Raw genomic sequence first — 24,084 nt, 5'->3', positions numbered from 1 at the left:
ATTAGCACAACTCTTATCACATGGATAGAGCTCATTAATTAGCATTACTTTTAATAGGTATTACATCATTTTACATGTTCAATAAAGTCCTTTAATGCATTAGTTAATATTGAGTGTTCTTCATCTCCATGGTATGGATGACTTAAGAAATCCCAAGATCTAGAATTATTTTTAAACTTTCATGCGTATATTATCAACATTCATTCCTTGGTTCTCGATCGATGTAGCGTACCCACAACTTAGTTGTGAAAAATTAGATAGACAATTGTGTATCCTCCCAATCGAACCATCTTCTTCTTGCTTTGGTTAAATAGTGTGGATAAATAGGTTCATCTCTAGTAGATCTTCATTACCAATTTTAATAGAAAATAAAATCCAAACAACATAATGCCAAAGCATAACTAGTTCCACGGAGGGATTGGGGCATTATTTTTCAACGATTTCTCTATTGAAAATGACTAGAGAGAAAAAGACAGAAGCTGAGAAAATTGAAGAGCTAGACGCCACGCAATAATAATGTACATGACTTTGTCCCAAAATCTAATATACCACAACTCTATTTCTACTAAAAACTATAGACTTTCATTTTATGATGAATCAATTTTATAAATGTAAATGGTTCTGGCTTCTTTAGGAATTACTTCAGCAAAAGGTAGAATTCATCATCCCAGCGGCCCCACGATCATCTATGAAGAGGTAAAATTGAGAAGTTGTAGTTGGCCACGACGGAGGAGGGAATAAAGAACCCCTTCTTTATTTTCTCTATCGAAATATTTTCTTTCATCTGACACAAGCCCTGGGCATCACTTTTGCCCTCTTTACTCCGTTCGAATGGAACAGAGAAGGAAAGAAAATTTAAAGTAGAAAACATTTTCTAAAATAAGAAAAAATAAAATAAAAAAATATATATACAACTGCGGCTATGCAAGATCACCACGCTAGGCCACACGAGGTAATCTCCTGCCACACGAGACGACCTCACGTGGGACCGCCACCGAGGCGACCTTACGTGGAGCCGCCACACTTGGGTGCAACATGAGGTGACTTCACGTGAGCCGCCGCACCTAGCCGCAGTACGAGGCGATCTCACATGGGGCGGCATGCATGTGGTTGTTGATCGCGGTCCAACTATGTCATTGTCCATGGGCACTAATCGCAATCGTGTAAGATTGTTGTCCGTGGATGTTGATCGCTGTCTAGTAGGATTGATGTCCATGATTGTTGGGATTGTTGTATGAGATCACGCGAAGCCTGATCGCGAGTTGAAAGAAATTTAGATTCATTGTTGGGAGAAGAAAATTACTTTCTGTCTGATTTAGATGGGTGAGAAAAATGATCCAAAGATGAATTTCTAAATCCATCTCTCCATTTGATAAATAGAAGAATAGAAAATAATTCATTAGAAAAATTTTTATCCATAATTTTCATTTTCATCCTCCAAAATAAACACTAAATAAATAGATGGTAACCATCATAAGTCGATCCATGTAGATCTTGGAGTTAATTTTCAATATTAAAATGTTTGTTGGGTTCCTGATCTCCTCCGTATAGAGGCCGTTACATTAAGTTAAAATCTCTTATAATTTATGCAGTACGGGGCGTTAGACATCCATGTATGACCTCTTACCACGTGTAAATGTCAATTGCAATGCGAGGCGGAAGAAGCAAGCTTGGGACAATAATTAAATTAAATTAAATTAAATTTAAAGAAATTAAAAAGACAAATTTAAAAATTGCGAGGATCTTGTTTGGAAGTTTGCCCTTTGCTTAGGCAATAAAACGGTGCCGGCTGATACAGCCAGAGCTGCGCTTTCGAAGAAGCGAGACGCCACACTCGACACGCCCTCAATCCCACCTTCCTCGATCGTTGGCCGCGGTAAGTTTTGCCTTGTTATTTTGACCACCCTCGGGCGTAGTCTTGTGGGCGAAGAAAACGCCCCCCCCGATTTATCTTCTCCTCATCCGATCGCCGGCGAAGCTGCCGCATCCGAAGCCCTCCTCATCACTGACTCCTCCCCTCCCCTTCCTCCTCATGGACGAGGTGCCGCCTTATCCCTCGTCCCCGCCGCCGGCCGCCGCGATCCCCTTACCGGAGCCCTCCTATCGATCCCCTCAGAAGACTCCGCAGGAGGACGTGTCTCCCGAGTCCTCGGATGCCGCCCGAGGTAAGAAGCACGCCTGGAAGCGGCCTTCCAATGGGTCGGCGGAGGCGGGCGCCGTCGTCATCGGAGGGGCTGCATCCTGGCCTGCTCTCTCTGAGTCCGCCAAGGCTTCCCCCAAGTCGTCCTCGTCAGATGCCCTAAAATCCCTTTCTATTGCTCCGCCCTCCGTGTCCACGGTTGGATTTTGCTGTTTTTTTTTTTTTTTTTGTCATAATCTCATGTTTCTGATGGAATCTGTTCGAACACCTATTCTTTCTGTTTATTTTTTCTATTTTGTGATTCTGTATTCTTCTTAGAGCCCTGCGATTTCCACTTCTTCGCCAAAACCGAACTCGAATCCGTCTCTATCCCGGAACCATTCGATGTCTGCTCGTCAGAAATCATTTAAACGTGGCAACGGCAGCGGCAATAGTAGCGGTGGTGCAGCTGCGGGTGGTGGAATCGTACCATCTTCACTTCCACCTTCTTCTTCGTCACCTACGGCGAATTCTGAGAAGCTTGCACCACCACAAGTCTCACCTCAAGACCAAATTGTCAAAAAGAACACGAATTGGCACCGTACTTATACTACTGGCAGGTCGGGATCACAGGCCTATGATGGTGGCGACCATAGAAGCTATGGTGGCCACCGGAGGTGGAACAATGGCGGAGGTGCTAGTTCGTACCATAACTATGGCAACCACCGTGATGGGGAGCGCGGTGGCCAGGATGGGTATCGTAGGAATCCAGGTGGAAGAGATGTCCGCTCGCAACCACGGAATGCTCAACCATACCTAAGGCCAGCTACAACTGTTGCACCTCCATTCCTCAGCCCTCCTCAGGATGGTCCTTACGGCCCTCCAATTGTCTTCCCTGGTAAGTTTATCAGGTTATCTCGGATATGATCCTTGTCCTTTGCAAGTCTAGTATTATTCACATATTTCAGCGCTGATTTTGCCTGCCTTCAGATGGACCTTCTCCTGTCTTTTACATTGCCACTCAGCCACCTCCTGGAGCTGTGCCATTCATTACTCATCCAGCACTGCCTCCTCAGATGTTTATTCCAACTATTGATCCACAACGTGCTAATTTGTTGAAGCAGATAGATTATTATTTCAGGTCAACATTTGTTTCACAAGTTGATTATTGTTTTTGACATAATCCAAAACATGTTTGGTTTCAATGCTATTCCTTTTTTTTCATCCTCCAGTGCAGAAAACTTGTGTAGAGATGTTTTTTTGAGGCAGAACATGGATCAACAAGGATGGGTTCCAATATCCTTAATCGCTGGTTTTAATAGAGTCAGTGAACTTATAATTGTCATGTTTTTTTTATCAATAGTTCATGTGCATGCGTAGCATCTTTTTGAGTTGGGTCTCTGTTATGTTTTATCCTTTTTACATACGCTGCCATCTGCAAATTTGACTTTCCTCGTTAATCATTGAAGAGCTAGTAGTTCTCTGCATGACTGACACAACCCTGCTGTCATCGCTGTAGTAGCTCCTTAATTTATGGACGTTTAAATGTTCTCTTCTGCATGACTGTCATAAGTATGCTATATAATAGACTACTGTAATAGCTCCTTAGTTACTGGTTATTTGAATTTTGATAGGTCAAAGTGGTCTTTGCTTGGAATGTTATGTTAATGTTGTGATCTAATGAAACCACAAGTATCTATATTGTTTAGCATGAGGTTTTTTTGGAATCACATGATCTGCAGATTTGGGTGGTGGTTTTATCGGTTAAGGGGCCAAATTTAGCTACAAAAAATAGCAGAAAATTATCCTTTGCTTGTAAAGTGAGAATAATGATATTCCTTTTCCTGTATGTGAATAGTATATATGATTATTTTTTAACTGTGGATCAATTAATGGCTGAACTTTTGTAATGCATGTGATATAAACATTGAGGTAATGGTTTTTTGCTTGAGTTTGCTAATGGTTGGTAAATTTGATAAACTTCAACAAGGTTAAGAGCCATAGGAAAGTCCGATGAATAAACATAGATCAGAAGGTGCAAAAACATTGCTCCATTTATCTCTTCTTTTCTATGTTGGAAAATAATGAGCCATATATGGTTATATAATAGGGTTGAATTACATTCTATTTTTTCCCTTTTTATGCAGCAAACCAAGGCCTGAATCATTTCAGGCAGTATAGGGTTGGACCATTGCATAACACATGTTATGTAGACTCATGTTGGTGCATAATTTACATCTACCATATGATACATTATATGGATCAACACAAGCAATCAATACCAAAAAATTATATCTATCACTTAATAATTAGAATAATTATGCTAAGTAATCCTTAATTTCATTTACATATTTTGTGTATGAATCTAAGCAATACTTGCCATTGTCCATATTTTCATATTGACCTAAGAAATACATAGAACTTGCTTCTTGTTTTTTGATTTGGCAAAGTTAGTATGATCTAGTAAATGTTAACTCGAACAAATCTTGTATGTTAACATATTAGGGATTGGTTTAGCTTGCATGATGTGTGGTCAGAACCAGAGGTGATGTTGTTAAATTAGAAAATGTAAAACTGGGAGCTTTAGATTAGGAATTTTTTAATTTTATGGGTTTAAAGTTGTAGTAATTTTTTTTGTTCAAATCACAAAAGGTTGGGTAATTTTGACTTTTATTTTTTGGAATAAGTTATTTAGAGAATACGTTTGAGTTTGATTAAGTTGTTTAGGAATAGGTTTACTTTACCATGTTTCAAGTAGAACTGCTCCCCCTTTTCTCATGGTTTTGTCCAATTACTGAAACGTCAAGTTTTGTTTGTGAGGATCATTTATCTTGGTGCTGCTTTAGGATGTCATGTGACTTCCATTGCTTAAGATGAGGTCGCATAAGCAACTTAGGGGAGGTTTATACTTATCATAGACAATGAAGTAAACCATTGGGACCTAGGGTGGACTTAGTGGCTCATACCTATAGTGGTAACTCAATAATCTTATGATTCCAAAAGAGTCAGCCTAACTTTTCTTTTTGAATTAATGTATTGTTTTTACAAAGATTAGAATATACTAAGTTAATCAATAGACTTCCAAAATGTCCTTTTTTTCCGTGATCTTCCTTGTCACTATGGATGTGATGATTGATGGCTAGATATCTCACGATATATTGTTTGTGAAGAACATCACATTATGATTAATGTGAATTTTGGTGTGTGTGATTGGATGACCGATGTGGTTGAACGGGTGACTAGCACTTTGTTTTGCAAGTTAGTGATCTAAAATAAAATATGCAGTGAAATATAAAAATACATAAAACAAAGTGATGACATAGGCTTTCAGCATAGCTTATGATCCTTTTATGGATTACTCTTACAATCCTCTGTATTTTCTCTTTCAGAACAGTATCGGATGACTGTATAAGAGAGTTACAGAAATAGCAGAATGTTGGTGTATAAGAATGATTTTGTTCTAGCCATTTTGTAACCTTTGAAACCCAAATAGCCTCTTTCTTGAAGTGACTCTTTGACATGTTCTTGTTGTGTTGCCGTTCATCAGTTGACTGCTATATGCCATTAGTCGACTCAATATATTGGTGACCGATCTGATCTATTCTAGTGGATTACAATACTCTTCAGCAATTACTTCATCCAAGTTTCACCAGTCGACTCATAGGAATTAGTTGACTAGCTACTTGACTAGCCTCTAGAGAATAGTGGATCACAATCATTGTGTTCGTGTTGGAGTCGACTTAACCACTAGTTGATTGAATGACTCCTTCAATCGGTTGATATATTAACTATCACCAATTTAATGACCGGGTCCGCCTAAGTTGAGTGCTACCCTCGCCTCATGCATGTAAGCCACTCAACTCGCAACTTCCATGGAGTTTTACCATACTTTGAAGTCTTCTCCTGTCAAGCTATTCATCCTTCGGATGTATTGAGCCCTTGGCTCACTTCATATACCATCCTTCACCATCGCTTACTTAGTTCACTTCCTTGGCTCAATAATGCTTAGATGATTTCATCTTATGGTCCCTCGGATGTCTTATACCATCTTTCTCCGAACTCCACACACCTTGAGCCATTGAGACATCAAACACGTATATCTTTTGCCTAAGTTCTGCACGTCTTCACAGACATATCAAATACAAAAATGAGCCTAATTTAAACTCTTTGTCATAACCATCAAAACCATGATTGATCCACTCTTACAAGGTCTGGATGTTCCAACAGTGAGACTTATTTTGTGGAATAAGCTATTTAGGGGATAGGTTCAAGTTTGATTAAATTGTTTTAGGAATACGTTAAACTTTAGCATGTTTTAAGGAGAATTGTTCCCCCTCTTGTTATGGGATTTCCAATTAATGAAACTTTGAGTTGTGTTTGTGAGTTTTGGTTCTCTTTGTAAGATCATTTGTCTTGGTGCTGCTTCTTGATCTCATGTGGTTTCCATTGCCTAATATGAGGCCACCTAAGCAACTTAGGGGGAGGATTTTACTTATAGACAATGAGGTAAACCTATGCGGCCTAGGGTGGACCTAGTGGCTCATTCCTTTATAGTGGTAACTCAAGAATTTTGTGACTCCAAAAGAATCTGTCTTTTTTGTTTGAATTAATGAATTATTTCCGCAAAGATTAAACTTTCAAGGTAATCTGTAGAGACTTCCCAAAATGTTATGCAGCCTAGGGTGGACCTAGTGGCTCATTCCTTTATAGTGGTAACTCAAGAATTTTGTGACTCCAAAAGAGTATCTTTTTTGTTTGAATTAATGAATTATTTCTGCAAAGATTATACTTTCAAGGTAATCTGTAGAGACTTCCCAAAATGTTTTTTTTCCTGATGTTCTTTGTATTACTGATGAGATGACTAGATATCTTATCTGTGAAGAATATCACATTAGGATTAATGAAAGTAATAATGACTAATTTACATAGTTATATACTAAGTTCTGTTGTTTGTTACCGCACTTCATGTATTTTGTTGCTATAAAAAGTTCTTTTGCAATGAATCGGTGAGAATGCCCCTTAGTTATCTCATATATGTTCTAGTGCTTGAAAAAACTTCGAAATTCTGCGTTCAGTTTTTTTTAAACTTCATAACAGCTTATCTCTGATCTGCTGAACTTGTTGCCAGATCAGTATTTTGTTTTATGTTCTCTCATGCTGTATAATTTAGTCTTATGCTACTTGTAGTTCAACATTATACATGTACTAGTTTTTTTATAACCCTAAAGTAATTTGACTAAGTTACTTTTTTTTTTTTTTTAATAGCTTATCTCTAGTCCGATGAGTTTGTCTGATCAGTGTTGTGTTTTATGTCATCCCATGCTGTATTAATATAGTTTTATGCTACTTGCAGTTCAACACTGAACATGTACTAATCTTTCTATAACCCTAACACTAGAATGATAAGTTAGACCTTTAACTAAGTTACCTTTTTTGTGAGGGTGGATGCTTAATATTTGCACAATATCTTATAGCTCATTAGTTTAACAGTTGCAGCCTACCTTTGCTGTAACTTCTAACTCATGTTGGTATTTTGTGGATTAAGACTAGGTGATCCATGTACATTATATAACATGCATGCTACGTAAGGTATCATATATGGAAGGAAAAAAGAATGAGAAGGCGGGAAGAGAATTGTTTACATGGATTGCAGTTCCATGGTGTTCATAAATAAATACATAAATACCAAATGCTTCCTTGTATGTTCATGCTATGTAGAATCATAAACTTGGTGTATGGTGTTTATAATTAAAATTGCCTATTGTTTTTTTTATTAACTCATTAGTTTTGTTATGTGGATGTTATGATGGTGAGTGTAAGATCGAGTCTAGGTAGTGTAGAAGGAAATGAATAAAGTAGAAAAGGACATAAAGTTTGATATATAAATTGAGAATAATCCAAGATTGATACTTTTACAAATAATGAAAATCCAAGATTAGTGCATATGCAAATAAATTTTAAATTTGATGTTATCCTTTGATAATTTAAAATTTGACACATTCTCTCTTTTAGTGTAGAATTTAGTATTATTTTTTACTTTCTTATTTGTTTTAGAGTCGATCTATAAAAGAGGTTTAGAGTCCTTGTAATCATTATCTTTAAATCAATAATAATTTCTTCCAGTTCACTTTGTCTGTGACAGAGGTGCTCTGTGTGACTTTTGTTTGTTGTTCATCTGCTATGCTGCATCAAGTTATCAAAGTCAAAATCTAGCTTGGCTCGATTGTATACCTGCTTCAATTTGTTCCTTCCCTTCTCATCGTTGTCACTCACTTCCTTCCACCGCCTTCCCCAACATCTCCATTCGCTGCCTCCTTATCTTTCTCCCGACTAAGAGAAGTTGATTGCTAATTTTCCCCCTATGAAGATGCTTCCCGTTGTTTCTCAGGCTAGTTAGCCCAGTGCCTCCTCCTGCTTCCCACACTACTTCTGGTTCGTTTATAACTGACAAAGCCCTAACTACTGCTACCCACCACTTATTCCATTACCAACATTATTCTCAGCATGTCAACAACTACAACCACCATTCTTTCTTTGGATGCCATGGCTCCCTCGCTTGCCAACAAAGGACAACCTCCTATGCTCCTATGATAAAGGCAATCTACTGCTGCAAACTCTTTTAACCCACCACCACTAGATTTGCCATGTCGTCAACACTCTTAAGGTAATAGTGCTCCAAACTGACTCCTTTTTTGTTGCTTCTAGTATGGCCGCAACCTTTTGTGTCAACCGACATCCCCTCCTCTCCTTCCGGTGGCATTAATTCCTGAGTCAACTGATGCCACCTTCTCATCTCTTTTGAGTCAAAAGGTCTTATGTTGTTGGCTTCCTAATGCTACTCTTGCCCCATATAATTAGTTGTTGTGCCCACTCACCTTCAACATGCCCCACATGTTGCCACGACATCCCATATGCTTCCATTTGGTTGAGCAAAGTTGGTCATCACTTTGTTAACCACATTTTAACACTTTCATTTTAGTCTAGAAAATATTTAAATTTAAAGTTTCATGATAGTCTTTTGAAAAAATAGGGGTCCATTACAACAACAAAACAAAAATAACAGAGATAAAAAAGTCATTATTTTTCCGCAATAGTAGCAAAAGATCCTTCATTGGATTTCATCTAGGGATCCATTTGACATGTGATGGAGATTTAACTTGTGCGTAGATTTTGTAACACATTTTTTATCAAAAGAGCTCACATTAACCTAACGATTAATATTAATCTATCTCTAAAAATTAGTATTGTTCAGATTTAATTGTTATTTAATTTTTGTGCATTCTTTGTTTTCCTTACATTACTTTGATTTCTGCCTTATCATCACCTTTATCTAGTTCCTCACCGCTTTTCGTAATTTATTATATATCTCAGTTTTGTAATTCTATTTGTTTGCTTTTACATTGAGAAATCCCACCACCAAAGAAATGGACGTTAGGTGTGAGCTTTGGAAGACAAACTATGATCTAGCATGAAAAACGTAGGACAGGTTAGGGATTATATTGCTAGCGTAATCAAAGAGTCTTGAGCTTGCAGGCTATACCTCACATGTAGCTCAACAATTACCTAGGTATCATTCACATCATTATTTTATCCTTGATGAAGAGGGCTAATTCTCGAATAGTTAAACCCAACCTAGGCCAAACAATCTCTTGGGAAAATAGAAAACCTTAACTCTAACGTTTGATGCTACAATTATCATGGCAAGGGCCACGGGACATTAAAATTCCCCTATAACAACTTTGAGGATGAAGTAACATACTTTCCAACTTTGAATAGTGATGTATAAGTTGAACCCTGCCCTTTTATGAGAACCACGAGCTTGAGAGACTTGAAGAAAAAATTATAAGACATAGTGTAGTGGGTTGTATTCTTTCCACGCTCGCATCAAATGATAAATGGAAACACACTAGTATCTTCGATGCATATGCAAAGTGCGGAAGGAAGTCTTGTAAAATCGTAATTGATAGTAGGAGTTAGATGAATGTAGTTTCCACATAGACCTTTTTTGGAATTTAGGCTACACCCGCACTACACATGCTCCTATAAGGTGTATATGTGATTAGATCTTCCTTTCAGTTAGTCAAGGTGTTTGGTTTCTGTTGAGATATCTATAGAAAGACAAAATATGGTATCACGTCCTTCCCATGAGCATAGCCTATGTCATCGTTGGTTAGCCTGGTTTATGATCTCATCGCTACTATAAAAAAGAAAATACCTACTTTTTATACACAATGGCTAGAATAGTATATTGTACCGACCAAGCCTAGCAAGCTTGAGTCAACGTAAAACATTAACTAAACAAGCTCAACCCTCAAACACCTTCTCACGCAATCTCAATTTAAAGAAGGGAGTTAGGAGTGATAGTAGCATTAATGACCCAAGATCTCAGAGGCGACTTTTCTTACCAAGGGACCTTCCCCTTTAGGTCAATGAAAGTTTAGACGAGTTGTAGGACACAACTTGTGAAGAATTACTCAATGAACTCTTGTCTATGCGTATGATCTAGCACGCCATAGATCTTATGATAGGGTTTATATTGCTTAACCTTCTACACTATCATATAAAGCCTTGAAGTGTGTGAAATTGAATAAGAAAGTTGAGGGAATTTTTTTTAACATTTTATTAAGGAAAACATGATTCCTGTGTTGCCCTTTCTTTGCTAACCTCAAAAGGATGACTTTTGAAAAACATGTGTTGATAATTGTATTATCAACAAGATGAATATAAGTTTCCCACACCTAGGCTTGATGAAATGCTTGACTTGATGGTAGAAACTCAGTTCTCTAAGGTCTAACTTGCATAGAATACCACCAAATTAAGATCATGATTAGAGATGAATGATGTTGACAAGGGTACACATGTTTTAGCTATTATTTCCTATTTAGTTAACTAATAAGGATATATTTTAATTGTCTTATACCTCAACTTACTTATAAATAAGAGATAATTGGAATAGGGAATTGTGCCTTTTTTCACAAAATTCTATATGTCTAATTTTATATGGTATTAGAGTAGACTCTAGTCATCTTTCCAAACCCTAGTTATCACTCCATACCATAATGATGCAGCGGATAACTATTAAATCTGTTGATTTGCGCATGAATACTAAAAACAATCTTCTACAATCTGTTGACTCGAAGAATATTAGGAGATAGACAACCAAACTTGACATTTGGGAAGAAAGGGTGCGATCGTAAATTGTTATTGATCAAAAATTAAAAACCCTAAAACAACTAAACATGTGTTTAAATATACTCAAGACCCTAACATTGCAAAGACGAAAATACTTTCAAAACCTTAACTCGACAAAAATAATAAAAAAATTAAAATTGCTCTTTTATTCCTGTATCATTCTCCCCATAGTGGAAAAAATTCGCCCTCAAATTGATGGTCATATTATCATTAGAAGCATTGTCGGCACGTTGCTGTCTTCTCGGTGTTATGTAGCAGAAAGCTATTGAATCCGTTATTTTGCGCACGAATACCGGAAATAATTTTCTACAACTTGTTGATTTAGCAGAATACCAGGAATTAGGAAAGCAAAGCTCATCGTTTCAAAAGAAGGAGACGGTGGTTGACTCCACAAAATCAATCTCGCTCTGATATCAATTGATGCAGTTGATAATTATTGAATTTGTTGACTCACGCATGAATACCAAAAGTGATCTTCTACAATTTATTGATTCGAAGAATACCAGGAGATAGACAATCAAACTCGACATGTAGCAAGAAATGACACGGCTATAAATTCTTATTGATACAAAATAAAAACTCTAAAACAACTAAACATGTGTTTATATAGACTCAAGACCCTAACATTGCAAAGACAAAATACTCTCAAAACCCTAACTCCACAAAATAATAAAAAAAAAACTAAAATTGCTCTTTTGTTCCTACATCACATAGTCATCCTGTCGCGGCTGTTGAAGGACAGCTAACCCTAGCCTCCTCTCTCGCATCTTGATCGTGGCAGCAAGAGAGGTGTCATTTGGGTGGCACAGTCTTGATTAAGGTTACCAGCGACGTCTGGTATCAGAGGCAACAACAACTTCCACAGGGACATCCATCTTCTTTTTTAGATGTCCAGATGAAAAGTGGACATTTGTTCTCTCCTCTCCCTGTTGGGCTGCAGTGAGTAGATATAACTCAAAAGATTTGTGATGCAACTACTCAAACTATCTCCCAATTAGGTAATTTAAGTTGAGGGCAAAGTCAGATGACACTTTATGAGTATTTTTCTGAACTTAGTGGTTTGTGGTAAGAACTTGACTACATTCTACTGTTGATATTTTTAATCATTTTGTATGGCTGATGCAACAAAGTTTCCTAAATTAATTGAAATAGATCGTGTGCGTGATTTCTTGCAGGATTGAATGGTGTATTTGATCACATTAGAGTATTAGTTTTTGGTTGTGATCCTTTTCCCTTCTTATGGCAAACATATAGTTATGTGCAGCAGGAAGAGAGTAGATATAATACTATATTGTCAATTATCTCTACTGGCCAACCAATGAACTTTGATGTTTGTGACTTTTCTACCATAACTATAAAAACCTAATGTGAGTCTATAAGGAGAGTAGAACAAGAAGTGTGATTATTGTGGAAAACTAAGACATACTGGAAACTCTATAGCCATCTACCACATAGTCGAGGTGGAAAAAAATTTGGTGGTCTGAAACTCTTAATATTGAGCTGCCAAGAAAAACCAATCGTTCTGGAACTATTTAATGAGCTATAAATTCTCAAACCCATTATAGCAAGATTCTAATGTGTTGGGCCCCAGCCCAATTGCCTTATGTGGCTATGGTTTGTTTCTATTGATTGTTATAGTAGTACGATGGAATATTTGACGATGCAAAAAATAAAGTGTTCCCCTGTTTTTAGTCCATACATAGAATGATTATTACACATTTTAGTGCTGAAGTAAAAATTTTAAGACCTTTTTATACTTATTTAAATACTAGAATTATACACCAAATCAATTGTGTTAATACAACTGCTCAAAATAGTGTATCTGAATGGAAAAAATAGGCATGTTCTAGAAGTTGTTAGGACTCTTATGTTCACTATAAATGTGCTAAGTCTATTGAGGGATGCAGTAATTTCTGTTGTCTACTTCATTAACCATATGCCTTTAAGAACTTTGGATTTCATATATATGGTTGAACTTATTCAAGACACTAACCTTTAAATTATCCCTCTAAAAATATTTGGGTGTGTTTGTTTTGTGCAGAAACATATTAGAGGAAAATTTGATCCTAGAGCTTTGAAATGTGATTTTGTAGGTGTAGAATAATACTATATATATATATATAAATGTTATCATCCACCCATTAGAAGGTTTATGTGAGTATGGATGGAATTTCTTGAGAGGTAGAAGCATATTTTTCTCCTATCTTGAAAAATATTTTCCTCATTTTTCAGGAAGAATAAACATGTGGAAGAGAAGAGGTGATTCAAGCTATTCTTGAGTTGCCTATATATGGTGGTCAAGGGGAGTATGAAAGGGATGATAAAATTTTGGATAGAGTTCAAAGTCAAACTAATGTGGCAATAGAGAGATTGGACAGGCCTCATTTGCTACGATACGTTAATGCTATCATGAATAACTATCTTCGTGGCTAAACATTAAACTCGGGCTCAACTCTAATGGAATCAAAGTCACCTCTTCTTTTTGTGATTTATCTACTAAACACCTTCCCATAATTCTTGACCTTGATCTTCCGATACTTGCTAAGAATCTTATCTCTTTCTTTATCTCTAACTTTGTTTCTTATGACTCACTGTCTCCTTGTAGAGCATTTTTTTTTTTTTATCTTCCTTGCATTCTATCTCTAAACCACATAGGTGAAGGAGCTGTAAATGATCCTAGATGGAAAGATGCCATAGTGAAAGAGATGAAATGAAAGCCTTAGTCAAAAATGGAACTTGGGAGCTTGTTGACCGACCTTTGGGAAAAAGGCTAGTAGTAGGATGTGGTTATTCTGAGTGAAGCATAGGGCAAAGAGTCAAGCATAAGGCAAATGATTCGATTGAGAGGCTAAAGGCTCGGTTGGTAGCAAAGGATCTTGCTCAGACCTATGGAATCAATTACCAAAGAATTTTGCACCTGTTGTCAAGATGAATTCAATAAGACTTCTCTTATCTTGTGCTGCTAATCTTAGAGGAGACCTACAACACTTTGATGTAAAAATGTCTTCCTACATGGTGTGTTAGAAGAGGAACTTTTTATGGAAATCCCATTTCTTTTTTTTGTGAAAAAAGTAAAGGCATGGTCTGTCACTTAAAAAGGGCTTTATATGGTTTGAAACTGTCACCTTGACCTCAGGGTTGGTTTACTGATTCAGTAGAGCAATGATCACTTTGAAAATTAATGCAAATCATACTAACTATGTTCATCAAATATCTCAATGGTATGATGTATATGTTGACAATATAGCGATGACAAGTGACAATCAAGAAGAAATGACCAGACTGAAAAAACATTAGGCTATTGAATGTAAGATTAGAGATTTGGGTCAACTAAGACATTTTCTTTGGATAAAAGTTGCTCAACCAGGAAAAAAATTTATTTCTGAAAGAAAATATGTCCTCGACTTACTAAACCTACATATACTCTCATTGAAGTCAATCATAAACTTAAACAAAATATTGGAGAATTGGTTGATACCAGAGACTGATTGTAAATCTTGTTTACCTTTCTCATACATGACCTTAGATTGCTTATGCAGTAAGTATAGTAATCAATTTATGTATAGCCCTATGGCGGGATATCTTCATTTTTTTTTTTGGATTCTACAATATGTTAAATCTAGTTCTAGGTAAGGATTTTTCTTCTCAAACAATAGAAACATATACTGATGTTGATTGGACAAAATCTCCTAATGGTAAAATATCTACTTCTGGATATTATACTTTCATTGGTGGAAATCTTGTAAGTTGAAGAAGTAAAAAAAAACAATCGTATATACTGATGTTGATTGGACAAAATCTCCTAATGGTAAAATATCTACTTCTGGATACTATGCTTTCATTGGTGGAAATCTTGTAAGTTGAAGAATTAAAAAAAAACAATTGTTTATAGGTCAAGTGCTACAGCAGAATCCTGAGGTAGAGGTATGACAATAAGTTTGTTATGCAAGATATTCATCTTTTAAAGGAGTCTGCTGCTACATTATGACAATAAAGCAGTTATCGGCATCACACATTGTATCATTATCCAATTCACTATGATCGTACCAAGCATAAATTGATTGAATCTTTATTAAAGAAAAAGAATAGATCATTATCTAAGAATCAGCTAGATTAATAATTATATACCACATTATTTCATTTCTTTGTCTATAAGATGTGTATGATAGATATCCATACACCATCTTGAGAGGGAGTGTTGATAGGAGTACACAAGTTATTATTTAGAGATCTAGTGTGGATATTTTTGTAATTTTTTATTCTTAAGTTTATTATATAAAAAAAGACAGTCCAATGCACAAAGCTCCCTTTAATGCGAGGTCTCGGGAAATGATTGCACTATATTGGATCTATTGTACATAACCTTATCCTGCATTGTAAGAGGCTAATTTCGTGACTCAAACTAGTGACTATAAGGTCACACGACAACAACTTTATTGTTGTGCCAAGGCTTCCTTTCATTCTCAAGTTTATTATATATAAGATTAATTGGATTAGGAAATTGTGCCATATTTTCTTTCACAAAATCCTTTATGCCTAAATTTTACAAATGAAAAATTGCCTTTAAGACACAAGTTTGACTTTATAAATGGCTAATTATGCCCTTTGAATTTTTGATTGCTCCTTGTATCTTTATGAGGGTGATGGTAAACCCGACACAATTCAGAACCAACGATTTGAAGGTTCAGAACTGTCGGTTCTACGGTTCTTGATAGGTCGACCCTTAACCTTAACCATCTAAGACGGTTATAGTTTATGGTTTAGAACCGCCAGTTCATGGTTTAGTTCATGGTTTATCATGGTTCAAGATTATTATTTATATTTTATTTTTAAAATATTTTAAAATTTAATTCAATTTTTAACTAAAATTTTGAATTTTACATTGAGATCATTTTGAATATGGGTCAAATTAAGATAAGAATCAAGTTTTAAAATCCATCCATTTAAAATAAGATATAAATTTTTCGAATAATTTTTTTTCTCTTTCTCCTTTTCTCTCTCACGCTTGTTCTCCTTTTCTTTTCCACACGCCCCAAGGCCTCCTTATCTTCTTCCTTTTCTTCTCCCCATCTCTTCTTCTCTTCTTTTCTCCTCCAACCACAGCAAAACCTCTCCCTATCTTCTTCCTTTTCTTCTTCCCCATTTCTTCTTCTCATTCTTTTCTCCAATGGCAGCCTCCCTTCTCTTCTCAAGAGCTGTAGTCCATCCTCTCCCATTTCTTTTTTGTTTTTCAAGCAAACCACAACCACTTTTTCTTTCCTTGCGGTGCTTGCATCTTAGCAACAGCCACCAAACCTCCACCAGAGCTAGCCGAGGCCATCAACGAAGAGCTTCGCCGAAGCTAACCGAGGCCACCCACGAAGAACTCCGTCGGAGCTAGCCGAGGCCACCGAGTTCTCCTTCCTTACTTTCACGGTCTTTCGAACATTAAAATAAATTTGTAAAAAATATTGTTGAACCGCTAGTTACGGTTCCGTCAGGAGCTTGAATCGTAACCGGCCCGACTAGGGTCTAACTGTGTTGGGAAACACTAGGAAACCCGTTCCGGTAAATTCTTGCAGAACAAAATTTTTTCCGGAAACGGATTTAAGTTGCCCTCATAGTCAATCAAACAAAGTTTGATCGACGCATTTAGATCATTGGGCTCTTATGTTTGATTTGCAGGATCCAAGATAAAAGGGACAATTTATTTAAAGCGGAAACAATAAACTTGTACCTTTTCTTCGGGATGTCTAGAAGGAGTAGATGACCCCTTGATCTTCTGCTGTATGTCCTCTCCTCTTCTCGAACGTTGTGTGGACAACGATCCTTCGAGATATCTCCACCAAAACTCTTCTCCGATGGCAATCAAGAAAGCAAGATCTTCCTCTTCTTTCCTTTCCCTTATTTCTCTTCTTTCTTCCTCTTCTTGCCGCCGGCTCCTTAAGGAAGAAAAGGCTAGGAACACCGGCCACAAAAGAGGCAAAGGAGAGGCAAGGAATTGCCGCCCCTTAGAGAGAAAGAAGAAGAGAGGGGCTTCGGCCTTAGAGAGGGAGGAGGCTAGGGTTGGGCGGTGGAAAAAGATAAAGAGAGGAAGCTCTTATCTTTGCCGCCGGCCTTAAGGAGAGGAGGAAACTAGAATTGTGTTCTTTCCGCCTCCTCTAAACCCTCTTTTATATAGCCAAGCCATCATGGAAATTTAAGAAAGATTCTAATAAATTTTCTTATCCAGATTCAGTTAAAAAAGTTCTAATAGAATCTTTAAGAAAAATTTATTAGAAACAATCTAATAAACTTATCTTATCTAGATTTATTTTAGAAATAAATCTCTTATAAGATTTTATTAGAAAGAATCTAACAATCTTATCTTATCTAGATTTATTTAGAAATAAATCTTTTAATAAGATTTTATTAGAAATAAATCTAATAAAATCTAATGGATAAGATTAGTTATCTTTTTAATAAATTTCTATTCTATTAATTTTGTTCTTATCTTTAACAAAATCTTTTTAATTATATCTCACTAATATTTAGCGAGATTCCATAATTAATATTTTGTTAATTTAACAAAATTAATTCACAAAATTTTATAATAAAATTTTGTACGAGAAGAGACGAAATTTCTTAGCGGAAATTCTTATAAAAAATTTCTTTCTTATCCGAATTTTTCTCGGAAAAATTCTAAATAAAATTTCAGAAATTTTCTTTTATAAATAGAATTTCCTATCCGAAATTTCTCACAAAATTCTTTCTTTCAGAATTCATCCGGAGGTCTTCCAAGGTCTTCAAGAATTCTTCCGAAGGTCTCCGAAGGTTTTCAAGAATTCTTCCGAAGGTCTCCATGAATTCTTCCTGAGGTGGATTCGAGGATTTCCAGAGGCTACAGTAGGGACCTCGAGGAGGAATTGGTTTTGGCCTCCGATGGGCTTAAGCTTCCCATGTTCCTTCTGAACACACAGCTTAAGTCCATCAATAATAACTCATTCCACTAGAGAGTTATTATTGCACTACCGCACCAATCCATATTATAATATGAGCTCCTTCTTACTATAAGTACATTAATCTCCCTGTGTTTAAGATATCGTATGTCCGTTACTTAAATGAGTTACTGACAACTCAAATTTAATCAACTTCTAATCCAAGAGTAGTACCACTCAACCTTTGTTATCATGCGGAACTAAGTCCACCTGCAGGGTTTACATGATAATCCTTTATGAGCTCCTCAAGGGGACATCATCAGCCTAGATTATAGGACACAGTTTCCTTCTATAATCAACAACACACCATGTACATAATACTACTTCCCAACTCATCGGGCCTTTTGATCTATCGCTCTAAATCTCACCCGTTGATGAATCAAAGAAATATATACTAAGTATATGTATTTGTTATTATATCGGGATTAAGAGCATGTACATCGCTAGTAACAGAGGTTTAGTTCGATTATATAGTCAGTATAAATCGAACAATCCTCAGGTGGTCCTGCTCAATACACACTAAGTGTACTAGTGTAATTCTATAGTCAAGACAGACTAAGACCGAATTACACTACAACCAGTCCAATGGTTTGTCCAATCCATCTTGGTTGTGAACACTGTTTATAATCTACAAGGAACTGATAACATGGTGTTCTGTGTGTGACTCCGCACACCATGTTTATCTACAATATAGATTAAGTGGACACTTGCATAAAAACTAAATGCAAACATTGACCAAAGAATAATTCTCATTTCAGAATGTTTATTTACATAGATAGCTAGGATTCTTGTATACATCCCAACAAACTGGCCCGTTTACTCGGTTACGGGTCCGGGCGGGGTCCGGTTCAGACCCGACCCAAGGTCGGGTCTAGGTGATGGATCAAGTTTGGAAACCTTTTTTCCTTTGTGTGACAACGATATTCTAAGGTTTGTTCGTTGTGTGTTCGGTATGGTACATCACTAGATATGATGGGGACTAACAACTATTGGGACTGATTTCCCATGTCGTTGGGTCGGTTTGGAGGAGGGAAGTGAGCAAGAGATGCACATTTGAAGAGATAACTATGGGTGATTAGTTTAGATAAGTGGCAATGGTGTGATGGAGCATGTAACAAAGTTGAGGGAGAGAGAAGGTAGAGAAAGACAGTAACGGGGAGAAGAGAGAATTGAGTGCAATTATTAGTGTTTGATGTCTTCTGTATGTTACATTGTGACATTTTATAGGGAACTTTTGCAATTCTATCTTTAACAAAATTCTGATTGCTGATTTGTTCCATTATTGAGTTTTTTTGGATTTGCTCGTCTTACCAAATCCCTATTTGTTGGGTCCTTAGTGATTCAAAGCTCATGTCTCACCTCATAAAAATTATGCTCGTTCTCAACCACATGGTTTTGCTTCTCAACTAGCACTTAGCCTATTCCTTCCATGAGGTCTTCTGTTTAGTGTTAATCCTCCTAGCTCTCAAGTAGGTGATCAAGCTCTTTTGTTGATGTATTCATTTGATTATTCGTGTTATATTTCTTTAAAGGTTGTTAACTTCGTCTTACTTGCAATTTGACTTGTCTTCCTTGTTTAGTGAATTCCATTCTTATGGTATTGACATCTGATAGGATGAGATTCTACATGCTCAACTATTCAGTTCCTAGTATATAATCAAAATTGTTAATGGAATACTAGGCCTTAGACCTTGGGTTTTTTGTAGTAGGTACTTCAATAGATCCTTGAGCCTTAGTTGCTCCCCATGAATGACAACTGAGAGGTTATCATCCTTATTTTGTTTTAGCTTCAGTTTGATGAACAGGTCCTCGCTAATGAAATTGCTATCAAGGATAGAAACAGTGTGTAACTTGATGGTGGTCAGAACTTCTATTGTTGGAATTTGTGTGACTTTATGGATAACAATCAGCCAGTATTCAAGAGGTTCTTATGCCTTTTTGGTTTCATCAACTCCATCTAGCATTAACAAGCACTTGCTCTTCTAGCTATTTGAGAATAGTTTTTGATACTGAAGCAAAGACCCTTGACATGTCTTCTAGCCATTTGGGTAAGTGTAGGTGGTGAGGTTGTGGATTGGACTGTGATTATATTTATAGTTGTGGATCCCTGGGCCCCTATGATTTCTATTTTCAGAGGCACACTAGACATGCCAGATTCCTCAGATCTTGTGAGCAATGTGCCTTTGCCTTCACTTATGCTTGTTGGTGAAGGTAAAAGTCTAATGATAAAGAAACCCACCTCCTGGTGTGCCATCGATGGTTCAATGTAAGCAATAAGGCTTTGAAACTTGCATAGGTATTTGTTGAGTGTGTGTGCTTGTTGGAGTTTGTTCAATTTTAGGAATTCCCATCCCTATCCATTGGTTTGAAATAGTCGTGGCAAAGCTTCTTAAATTGCGCCTGTGTTAGTTCAAATAAATCTCTTTCAATTTTCAAAAATTATACCTGTGCATCTCCTAGGTGGTTGGAGGCAATATTTATCTTTTCAACCTTTTGGGTCCTTTGATGTTTAAATAAGTGGTCACACCTTGATGGTCATGTAAGTGGGTCTTCCACTTCATAATTAAAGTTGAATCTTTGAGCTCAGAATCGTGCACCTACCATTGGAGTGATCAAAAGGGGGAGAACCCTAGGATAAGCTTTCCTGACCTTGGGTTGCTTGCTCAATCTCAGTTTACCATTGTCCTTCCAGGAATTTTGATCCACATGGTGTCATTCTAGTCATCCTACTGCTTAATATGTGTCATACACATGGTGATACATTCTTCCAATTCTGTTGCATTCCGCCATTTTTATGGTATATTTTTCCTATACTTTCTTCATGAACTTCATCATTCATGGTTGGCTTTTGTGGGAAACATAATTTTCATATATGTTTCTAAAAATTAGGCCAAAATCATTTCGTAAATTATAGGATCATGATTTGGTAATTATGGGATAACACAGCATAGCTAGTTTTCAAGCTTTATTAGTATAATTAGTTTTATTAGAAAAGTGGTTTATTTTATGAAGAATAAGTCATCCTAATCTATAAAAGGTTAGAATCCTATGTATTTGATAAGTTTTGAGTGAATACAATTTTTAATTTTTGACAGCTTTGATTCCAATGTTAATTCATTAGTGTTGAATCAGGTTCAGAGATGATGTGGAAACAGAACTGGTAGTTTATCTTTGTCTGGATTTCCTGTTGTCTGGTTCAGAGGAAGGGAAGTCATAGACAGATTTATTGCATCTAACGGCAATGGGCAATAGACAAACACTAAGAGAAATAGAGTTGCAGGCGATGAGTTGAGATGGGTGATGACGGTGCAGTGACCCACAGAACACACTCACATACCCCACTTATATAGGAATAGAAACAGGAAGATAGAGAAGGGTCATAGTGAGGAGAGAACTAAATGTTATTTCTGGCTCTTTGTAGTGGTACATCATGGCATTTTATAGTGAAACTTACAACTGGGTCTCATGGAAATTATAGTTACTCTGATTTCTCTTTCATGGTCGAGTTCTTCAGATTAGTTCATCTTGTTGAGTCCTTGTTACTGATTTGGTCAGGTCCTTTGCTAATACAAAGCTCATATCATTGGATATGATATTTTGTGAAAAATAAGATGACATTATTACAGAAATGATTTAATGGAGTAACTGGTTTCGTACAATTATTGATGCCTTCAAATAACAATTGCATGCAGATACAAATGACATTTGTGAATTATTTAATTGCATGCAAATATAAGTACTATTTGAATGGATATGCAAGGACATCCCTTTTTAAAATGACTATTAGTGCAATAATAGTTCTATCATGATAAGGTTGCTTCTCTAATACTAATTTTGCATTTAGTAGGCTAAACCTAAATTTATCATATTTTGTTAATATCATTTACTTAAATATATTTTAATATTTACTTAAATTTATCGTATTTTGTTAATTTTATTAAACTAATAAAAATACATGGGGTAGAAATATATTACCTTTTCTATATTTAGAATAATGATATATTTTAACATTTTTATTCTGACAGACTGAAATATGCCATGTAGCCACTTTGTGAGAAGTTGCATTTACAATTTCTCAAGGTTAAGCTGCAAATGAAATTATATACTGTCTGAAATTAAGCCAATGCAACTAGGTTATTTGCTGCAATCTCGATTTGCAAACACATCTATAGGCAACTAAATAGCATCGTGGTAAAGTTGATACTTCCCTCACGTGGTCTCTTATTCTCTTATCTCTTATTTGTATTTATTGTGTTGCTTTATCTAACAATTTTTTACTTCAGAAACTACTTGTGCTTTCGTACCAATATGCACAATAATGGGATCAATGTCATTGGCCACCAATTTTTGGTCTCATGGAATTTGATCTTTTGTTTCATATCTCTTCATTCATTCTGTTGCCTGATTATTTTCTTACACTGAAAAAAATAATCATTTCATGTCTTGCAGGTCAAGAAATTAACTAACAGCGTAGAATTCATTTTGGATACACTGCAATTGTCGAGTGTAGTAGAAATGCAGGTATCTTCTATTGGCACCTCAGCTTATATGATGCTTACTATAAGTTAGCAATATAAACCTCTGAATACTTTTCAATCATTTTGTATGCTTATGATGAAATATTTAATTTTGACCACAAAACCATTACCTTCTCAATCAATATATTTCCTACTTGATAAGAAACTGAAGATTATTCTCCTAGAGGTGTTTTTTGTTTGCAAGCATTTTAACTTATGTAGTTACTATTTTTCATCTGTTCTAATACATGCTTATCTCAGGGTGACAAAATAAGGAAGCGTCATGATTGGATGAATTGGATTTTGCCACCAAGTGAGTCTCAGTTTGGTAATGCTGATAGTCAATTTTCAGCATCACCAAACATCGATAATCTTGCAGCCCGTTTTCAGACTCTTGGAACAGGAGCTACTTACCAGAACAACATGAGGATCGCAAATCATAGTGGGATTTTATTTAGCAGATCAGCATCAGGGAATTTGAATAACGAGATACTAGTGGCAGTAAATCATAACTGGGATGAGAATGGTCCTCTCACAGATTCAGATCAGACCACATCTGGACGGAGCCTACTGAGGAATGACACATTTTGAAGTGCACTCTTCGTTCAAACAATGAGTATGGTTTGCCATGGCAGGACTTTTATGACTGAATAATAGGAAGAAGAAATTCCATAGAACGAGGAATTTGAATAGCAAAAGGAAACAAGATAAAAAGCAATACAAGCTATAATTATGAGGTTTTTTGGTGAACGGGTGTCGCCACTGCTGTCTATCTCTGGTCATTAGCACATTCTTAAATTGCCTCGTTCTCTTTTTTTTTGGTTCAAACCATTTCATCTTTTACTTTTTGAGGGCCTGAATTGGTTTCAGTTGTTGTGCTCCGAGGGATGGAACCGTTGGCTCCAAGCTAGACTTCAGCTTAATATTTCATATTTGTCTATACTCTTTCATCACGTAGAAACATGCTGCATATTATGTTTCTTTCTCTCGTTTTTTGTATTTTTTTATTTATGGCTGTCGATTGTGGTATACAACAGTTGTATGTGATGGATCTGTTTTAATAAATATCTTGACTCAAGCAAATTTTAGATGCATCAACTAACCTGAGCTCATGCACTCAGGTATCAGGTGCATGTTTACCGAGCTTCAATCATTCATTAGTAAGGTTTTCGTTTTTAGACCACTCTGACAAAACTTGCACCTTCTGTTACATTTTGTTTATGGAATCAATAAAATAAAATAGAAATGTTTCTAAGCAATTCATCCTTAGTCCAACTCCCTAGTTGGTTTAACACATTAG

The 24,084-nt window shown here is 36.3% G+C and overlaps 1 protein-coding gene across 1 annotated transcript; it reads left to right on the top strand.

The window, feature by feature from the left end:
- The first annotated feature begins 1,827 nt into the window (after window positions 1–1,827).
- On the top strand, window positions 1,828–23,867 carry LOC141834156 (la-related protein 1C-like). The gene is made up of 6 exons (XM_074721609.1): window positions 1,828–2,338; window positions 2,459–3,017; window positions 3,110–3,260; window positions 3,352–3,442; window positions 22,717–22,788; window positions 23,046–23,867. The coding sequence occupies exons 1-6, from the start codon at window positions 2,033–2,035 to the stop codon at window positions 23,373–23,375; spliced, it is 1,509 nt and encodes a 502-aa protein (XP_074577710.1). The 5' UTR covers window positions 1,828–2,032; the 3' UTR covers window positions 23,376–23,867.
- Window positions 23,868–24,084: the final 217 nt, after the last annotated feature.

The sequence above is a fragment of the Curcuma longa genome, chromosome 8 (assembly GCF_044706935.1).
Source record: "Curcuma longa cultivar G26 ecotype Majalengka, Jawa Barat chromosome 8, ITB_CL_G26_1.1, whole genome shotgun sequence".
NCBI lineage: Eukaryota > Viridiplantae > Streptophyta > Magnoliopsida > Zingiberales > Zingiberaceae > Curcuma > Curcuma longa.
The sequence above is the reverse complement of the archived record's forward strand: the minus strand, read 5'-3'. Positions and strand labels throughout refer to the sequence as shown.

Excerpts from the sequence above, each read along its gene's own strand:
- LOC141834156 (XM_074721609.1), top strand. The coding sequence starts at position 2,033 with ATGGACGAGGTGCCGCCTTATCCCTCGTCCCCGCCGCCGGCCGCCGCG. Across the intron at positions 3,443-22,716 it reads TAATCGCTGGTTTTAATAGA|GTCAAGAAATTAACTAACAG; the intron begins GTCAGTGAACTT and ends CATGTCTTGCAG. Across the intron at positions 22,789-23,045 it reads CGAGTGTAGTAGAAATGCAG|GGTGACAAAATAAGGAAGCG; the intron begins GTATCTTCTATT and ends TGCTTATCTCAG.